This window comes from Eimeria necatrix, genomic scaffold (assembly GCF_000499385.1).
Source record: "Eimeria necatrix Houghton genomic scaffold, Enh_scaff1069, whole genome shotgun sequence".
In the NCBI taxonomy this organism is placed as follows: Eukaryota; Apicomplexa; class Conoidasida; order Eucoccidiorida; family Eimeriidae; genus Eimeria; species Eimeria necatrix.
The window spans coordinates 4,508-12,872 of NW_013654839.1; the positions used below are offsets into that span (position 1 = coordinate 4,508).

The following is an 8,365-nucleotide window of genomic DNA, read 5'->3' on the forward strand; positions in this document are numbered from 1 at the left end:
CTACCTTACAAGTCCCTGACACGACGAAACCCTTCGAGTTGTACACAGATGCCTCTGGTTATGCACTCGGAGCAGTTCTCGAACAAGACGGTAAACCCATCGGCTTCCTCAGCCAAGCCATGAGCCCCACGCAACAGAGATATTCGATCTACGATAAGGAACTCTTGGCGTTGGTCACGGCGCTGGACAAGTGGTCGCCCTTGCTCCGTGTCTCCAAGGTAACGGCTTACACTGATCATCAAGCTCTAACCCATCTCCAACGACTCCAAGCATCGAAGCCTCTGCGCGGACGCACCGCCCAGTGGCTAGACTTCTTTGCGGAGTTCCTGGATTTGCACATCACGTATGTTCAGGGAGCGCGCAATCAAGTTGCCGACGCCTTGTCTCGCCGTCCCGGCCTCCCTAACACCTGCTCGCACGACACACCATCGGTACCGCTGATGCTCGCAACAGGACAAGCGAGCTCGGCTCCCCGCTCTCGTGGTCCGCCTTCCAACTACCGAGAGCTCGCCGGAATTCGTCCGCGACGCCCTCGATGACGCAGCACGCTGTCTGCGCCTTCCCCTGCGCCGCCGGAACCCAACCCAGAGCCGGAACCTCCTACACTCCCAACGAAGCCACCCGCTGACCCTCCCAATGTGCGCCATTGGCCGCAAGCTTACTCGAAGTGTCCTGTTTTTCGCGATCCCTACAACGCCGCAGCAAACCCCCCAGGAGAAGCTATGCCAAACCACCCAGGAGAAGCTATGCTTTAGCTCAAAACATTCGCGGTTAAATGGAAAGCGATGCATCTCGGAATGGACGTGTAGGCGCAAGTACCTGACACCGCGTAGACGCAGGGTGTCAAGGGACTCAAGGAATGAGTGCAAAACGTAAGCGTAGTGCTGGTACAGTGTCGGCCGGTAGCTCCGGTCTTCTTCTGGAAGCGCCGTCTCAGCAAGCACTACTACTGGCCAGGAATGCGCGCCTACACTACTGCTTATGTTGAGTCATGTACCCACTGTCGAGCGTCAAAGTCTATTAACCAGAAACCTGCAGGCCTTCTTCAACAGCTGCTCATCCCTTCTCGTCGATGGGCGCACGTGAGCCTCAATTTTATCACGGATTTTCCCCTTACCACGACAGGGCATAACTCGTTTCTCGTGATGGTCGACTCCCTCGGCAAGATGGCTCATTTCGTTCTTGCAAAGAAGTCATTCACAGCAGCAGACACTGTGGAACTTCTCGCAGCAAGATGGCTCATATCGTTCTTGCAAAGAAGTCATTCACAGCAGCAGACACTGTGGAACTTCTCGCAGACCGTCTTATCCGCTACCACGGATTTTCAGAGAAACTCATATCGGACCGCGACCCCCCCTTTCAGGCGGACCTCTGGCAACAACTATGTCACCGCTTTAACAAACGCGCCATGTCCTCGTCCTACCATCCGCAAAGCGACGGCCAAACTGAAAGAGTTAACCGCACACTGGAGCAGAAGCTTCGTACCTACTTCCAACCTGACGAACGCGAGTGGGAGCGTTTGCTTCCGGCCCTGGAACTTGTTTACAACACGACAAGCCATTCATCCACCGAGCTCTCTCCCTTCGAGGTCATGATCGGCGAGAATCCGCTGACTGCTGCGAATTTTGATATCGTAGGCGCGTTAGCCCTCACGGTCACTCCTCTGATGACTAAACCTTTCCGGGAGCTCTACGACAGAGCGCAGAGCCACATCCTGAAGGCAAAGGGGCAGCAGAAATATTACGCAGACACAAAGCGCCGAGCTGTGGAGTATGCAGTGGGAGACAAGGTTTGGCTCAGTAGCAAGCATCTGCCGGCGTCATCTAGCTGCCCTAAGTTCGAGCCCCGTTACCGAGGACCCTTTGAAATCATTGAACGAATAGGCATCGTCGCTTACTGTCTTGCTTTGCCTCCTACGTATGAATGCCACAACGTTTTTCATGTTTCGCAGCTAGTTCCCGCCCTTCAGACTTGGTTCCCCAGGAAGCCGACACCGCCCGGGCCCCCATCCGCGATGTGGCAGGCACTCCGACAGAGGAGTATGAAGCCGATTATATAATGGACCAACGCGGCTCAAGCGGAGACGCCCAGTATCTCGTCAAGTGGCGCGGCACCCGCGAAGATCAAGCCACGTAGGAGCCCGCTTACCACCTAACAGGATGCCAGGCTTTGCTCCGCGCTTGGCATCGCCTTCAGAGAAGACGTTTTCAGGCTCGGAACATTCTTGCTTTTTTCGAGGCGTACCGGTTTGGGTCTGTCAACTGCCGCCACACGACGGCCTTCAATGACGAGTTGGGGGAGGAAGCGCTGCGTACCGCATGCTCTCATGGCATTAGCTTCAGAAGGGAATAAAGACTAATGAGGCAGAATTAATATGCTGTAGGTAGGCGGGTTCACTCCGGGAAGGGGGGAGTTGTAGTGCGCAGGCACTACAATGGGGCTTGCTGGTGATCTATAGAGGATAGCTAACTGATGACCTATAGGCGGTTAAGAGTTTGAGACGCGGATTGAGCGCTGTAACCTCTTGCTAGTGGAATAGAAATGCAATTAACATGTATAGACTAGAAATGCCTGCGAATGCTCTAAGATTGGGGCTGCCAACAACGCCTCCACCGGACCAGCAGAGCAAGAACAAGACGAAAGGATTTTAATGAAAATATGGGTTTGGGAACTCGAAACAAAACGGTCTTTTCAATACATTTGTAGACGTCACGCGACCGATGCGTCGGTAGTAGAGAATATTTCTTAGGACGCCCGAGTTCTGGGCACTGCAGCATCGTAGACGCTGCAGAGAACGCAGTGTACTACGTATACTCTTGACGGCGAGCCCTATTGTAGTGCTTGCGCACTACAGCCATCGTCAGCGTTGCTCGATTGTCCTCATACACGCAACATTCTGTGAGGCGGGGAGTCCTATGCACCGGCCATCAGCGCGTTGCGCGGGTGCACAATAGCCGCGCAATTACTTTGATAAGCGAGCTAACCGCAGTTTGGCTCTCACATAACGTTCCATAGCTGATTACGAAAATACATACCTTCCTCTACTCACTAAATGAAAAGAAACATAAATTCAATACAATAAAGCGTCCTCCTTAGTTAGGAAAGTTTACTGTTCCCTTCTCTGGCTGTCCTCATGCGCATTGGCACCACCACTCTAAAACTGCACACTACAAAGCCTGGGGTAAGCTGCAGGGAAGCCTATCTCCAACCTGCTATGAAAGTAGGTTTCTTTGTGTGGTCTTTTTAGTCTTTCATTAATCGTTCTTGTATTGGGCCAATTAACCTTTAAAGGCCGTTAAACTGCCGGCCACAATAGCAGGGGATAAGTTGCAGTGAAGCCTAGGACCAAACTCCTATTATACTGAATTTCTACGTTTGATTTTTCTAGTCACACATAAATCGTTCTAGGACTGAACTATATAACCTCTGGAGGTCGTTTTCTGCCAGCTAGAGAAACCCGGGATTAGCTGCAAAGGATCCTAGAAGTAACCTAGTATGCAGCTAATTTTAATTGCTTAGCTTTTTTGGTTTTACATCAATTGTACTGGTATTGAACTATATAGTATCTGAGGGCTTTTTGTGCGGAACACGCTGTCGCGCTGCACATTGTATTCGGCTCCTTAGCGCACGTCTCGTCAGTTGAGGTGATGTAAAAAAGACAACGCGAAAGAAGTTGAACATTGCCACTAGCACTCAAGATTTCCCATCAGCGTCTCAGATTAGTACCTTGGAAGTGCTCTCGTTAGACCAAAGCTTTCCACCACGGAGTTCAACGCAGCTGTAGACTAAGGCAGGGCATGTCAAAATTATAGGCGTCGTTTCAAGCGGACAGATGAAACCACTGAGCTGGTAAGGCTAATTAAAGGCAGCCGAAAACTGAATTTCGAGTTTGTGAATGCTCATGCAATCGACTCACGCTGCTTTCCGCAAGTGTACAGACGGTGTGGCCTTCGCCGAGTCACCGACGTTCCTGCACGCGTTGCAGTGGTCAGGGTTCACGAATCAAACATGAGCATGCCAACCCATAATATGTATTCAAAGGTAAGAAACTAATTAATACAGCACTATATTCAGCAATAGACAGACCTTGCCAAACAACTGAGCAAGTTGCGCGTGTGAATTGGAACTCGATAGTGCTCTGCGTGCAGACCTAGTGCTATCTCAATTGGAAGGTATCGACTAATATTGCCAAGGTGTCTACGTATACTACTGTCCGTTACAACCCTAGATTACTGAAACTTTATCTTAAAGCGACATTGACGGTTTTAGTACCTCGGGAATGCGGAGCTGGTAGGACATGAGCCCTTCATCGCTCCGGCTGGTCTGTAGCACACCACAGCGGGAACACGAGCCCCAAGCACACTGAAGAACAGCTCACAGAATGCACTGAAACGCATGATCGAAATACAACAACTAATTTCCTACACTGTTGTGTTTCGCGTTTCGTTTTCCAAGATGGGCTACTGGCTCCTAATATCCTTCACCTGCTTTCTCGTTGGTGTTCGAGAACATGGGTTCTTCCAAGCAGGGGGCGCAGCCACCCTTACAGTTGAGGCTGACCTCCCTCAGAGTGAATTAATTGTGCAAAAACGGAATATTTTGACTGTTTTCAACAAGCCTCGCCGATCTGCTGTGTCTTTTCTCCTCAATGTTGCCGTTATCTTCATAGGAATGGCAGTCGCTTTTGCGCTTCTGCAGTGCCACAGATACCTAAAAGCTCAGTGGACAAACGAAAATAGGGGACCCCGTGGGCGTAAAATGTCTGACAAAGGAGAAAATAGCAGCTCTGTAAGCCAGTAAAAAATTTCAAGGACCGACAGCGGGGTTCTTCACCACACCTGCCGAGTCCCGTTCACGGCTCGACGCATCATGAGTTAAGTACGCTACAGTGTAGCATATGGGGCCTGCTCTTTGATTTTTTGAGCTAATAGTGGCTGCCGTCTTTTCTTGGAAAACAGTGTGCGAAAGAAAGCCATTCAATCACGTGGAAAACAAGTGCATACACAGAGGAGGAAAACATCGCCGGTAATTGCGTTGCTGATACATTGAAAGTTCTTGCTAACCGCAAAAGCTCTGAGGCTTACTTTGAAATATTTGCCTGCAGATAAAGTGGCACACACCGTGAAACGCGCTATGTAATCACGCAAAGGAGAGCACCCAATAGCGCCTCATGGTGCATGGCTTTTTACGTGCGCTATTGACACATATGACCGTCACATAGGAGAGGGAAAAAACGTTTCTCGCAATGGCGAATCTGTTGATAAAAGGAGAGATTTTGGTGGGACAGTTATTGGGAAACTCATGTGGTTCTTTGAACCATCGGCAAAAACAGCAGTTACAGGTCCCGACGATTACAGGAGGACGCGAACGAACGGCACTGCTTGAGACCTGCACGACATTTTGCCAACGGGCTACACGGGACCATTGGAGGGCCACAATGCACATCATTCCTTCGAGCACTTTTCCATGCGAGCACCCTTTCACCTTATGCTTGTCTTTTTTCCCCCAGCTGCCTTTGTTCATAAAGTGTGTTTAGGTGCTTGTGCACTTGTATGAGCAAGCCAAAAGAAGACGGAAGAGTGTAAATGTTGGCGTCGAAATGACGTTCGCGAATTATAATGGCTGTTCATCAAGATACCCAGCAGAGTTCCGTTGGCAGACCTGCTCGCTAAGCCCACAACTGTCTTGCTCAGTTATGATCTATACTTTCAGACGTAAAATGAAAGATGAGAAAATATGGCAATTTTTTCAGTAATAAAACTACAGAAACTTGCTTTGAGTGCAGCTGGCCAACTACGCTACCTCACTGCAGGAGCGCCGGAATGCCTCCTGGTTCCTGCAGCAATCTGAAGTTAAACAATGAAATTGCGTGAAGTTATTTCCTAAGTGAACGCATTGTTTATAAATTTGGATGCTCTTTGGAAGCACGTATGTGGAATGGGCGGCATGAATGGCGATTCGGAGGAGTCTGAAGGATCGCAGGAGTCCGAAGCTTTAGAAGGGAGCCAACCGTTTAAAGTGCAAAAAAGGAAACGCAGGAATAAAGTACGATCCTTTTACGAATACAGCAAATCAGTACTATTTCTGACTGTGTCAGACTGTGTCATGTCAAGGATACACCGACGGCGTCACGGCATATGCATCTGTGAGTGTGCATGGCGTTGCGTCAACGTGAGTCGCTGCAGGGTGACCCCAGGCAACGCCGTGACGAAGAGTGCCATCTCAACCTACTTTGTGACATTTATTTTGAATGTGAAATCAAGATCTGATGACTTTTCGTGCGTCGCTGGAGGCTATCATTTTTTCATCTGTGAAAAGTGAATCAGTCGTTGCCATATTCGTGCAATTGGTTAAAAGGAAGCAAAGTTAAGGCGTATTCTGCTCAATTTCTTAGAATAAATCAGCTCTAGTATGGATCGTTGAGCAATGGAGCTTAATTGGCGGCTGCCTAAATTTGAATATCCTGCAAAAGATACTACTATAAGGCTGCTGCTTGGGAACGATTACTTGCTCTGGAAATGCACATTTCTACCGCGTGCCTTTTGTGATGTGCCAACGTAAGCAGTGGCTGCTTGCGGATCAAGAAAAGCGAATGAATGTTTCGAACTTGCCGCCTGCTGACTTTTAAGTCCTGTTAGTTGACTTCTCTCTCGTGTTCCATGTTTTTTATGATGGCTGTATTCGAAGGTTGGTGGAATGCAGTCTGTATTATGGACCGCAGTACGATGAATTTCAAGCGAAAACGTTTACTTTTAAAGCAGCTATCCTGGGTGTAAAATTCCGCAACGCATCGTTTCGAAGTCGATATTCGGTCGCATCTTTTGAGCCTGGCTTGAAAGACTGTTCAACGAGAATTTCGGCTATACTGGCATGAAACAAATACCGTAAACCCTAAAAGTACACGCGCGCCGTGTTCGCATCGGTGGCAAGTTCATACTTTTTTCAGGCAACACTGTTCTCGTCGTCATCCTTGTTCTGTATGCACACTACGGAAAATTGCAATTGGAAAAGACATAAATAGTGCTGTCACATCCCCCAACGCAATCAAATGCAGGCGGCGCCATAAGGTGTTGCCTTCCGTTAAGCCCCTTGGACAATGGTGCTCGTTTCCAGGCCAAAATCAATTTTTGATTGTTCTAAGACGAGTGTTCGCTTCGCTGGTGACTTTTCCGGCTGAATATCTGCTGGTATGTGGAGACGCGTGCAGAGCTTTGGCGGGCTGAAGGCTGCAGAGTTCTTTGCTTGCAGCGGACCTGTGGAGATAAACAATCTTCGGCTATGGGCTTGGCGTTTTGACAAAGGCTGCTTTTCTCTCGCGAGATGCATGCTCAGCTGAATGCAGCTTGACTTCGGTAGCACGAGTTTGCCGCGAGCAAAGAAGACGGTGCGCCCCAAAGCGCTTGTGACATTGCAATTTCCCTGTGCGCAAAGATGCACAGCGTCTTTTTGGCATGCTGCGTGTTAAGCTAGGATTCTTGAAAGCACGGGTTAGTTCGAAGGCGGCTAAGCTGTAGCTCTTCGACGGAGACAACTATAACTGAGCGCCAAGAAAAGACGCGTTTCGCTGGCTTTCCTGTAAAGTATTATGTCGGTGACCGGAGACAAAAGTCACCGGAGTGAGTAGGAAGCCCTGGGTGATGCTTACCTGTGTATATAACGACGACTGTTCAGCATTTCAGAGACTGTTTACCCAGCTTAGCTCTGCATAGACTGAAGTGTAGCGCTCTTACCTTGCAGGGGAGCACATGGAAACATCACGGCAGTCTGTAGTTTTGCTCACAAAAGTATGCAGCAACGGTTCCTTCTGCATCCCAACCGCGACCGGTCGTTACAGACCCATGTATCACTTATTTCATCGTCGTGCAATGCTCCACGCCTATCCCGTCGTTGCTTCTGCAGTCGCTTCAGTGGTATTTCCACTTAGAGCTTCGCCTGCCAATCCTTGTTGCTCGTCACAGATAGTCAGCGAATCTACAGCCGGCAGTGCTGACTGGCTGTTACTGAGCTGAACGCGTTTAAAGCTCTGTTGTAGCCGCGTTGCTGGTGAGCTGTTGGCAGGTTAAGGGGTATGATCGGGAGGGCATTTTGTTCCTAAATTGCAGCACCAAGAGTGTCGCAATATGCGCCCGAAGCTCGGCAGTGCCTGACACGTTTTGTCGTTCTCAGGAAGGCGTACGCAAGGGTCAGATGTGGTTGGTGGTTAGCCCGTGTCGTGTCAGCGTGAACGCAAGAGCAGGACGCTAGCTGCTTACCGGAGAGAATGAGCAAGGGAAGAAAATGACTAGTTGATGTAGCTGCAGTGTGAACAACTGAACAGGAAGCTGGGCGCCTACAGGTTCCCATGAGCTGTGTATACAGTTGCTTG

General features: G+C 49.5%; 1 protein-coding gene across 1 annotated transcript; it reads left to right on the forward strand.

Moving 5' to 3' along the window:
• Nucleotides 1-1,234: 1,234 nt before the first annotated feature.
• Nucleotides 1,235-2,136, forward strand: ENH_00002210 (Polyprotein, related; the record flags this gene model as incomplete). Its single annotated transcript, XM_013583951.1, has 2 exons — nucleotides 1,235-1,789; nucleotides 1,984-2,136. The coding sequence occupies 2 exons, from the start codon at nucleotides 1,235-1,237 to the stop codon at nucleotides 2,134-2,136; spliced, it is 708 nt and encodes a 235-aa protein (XP_013439405.1).
• Between the last annotated feature and the right edge of the window lie 6,229 nt (nucleotides 2,137-8,365).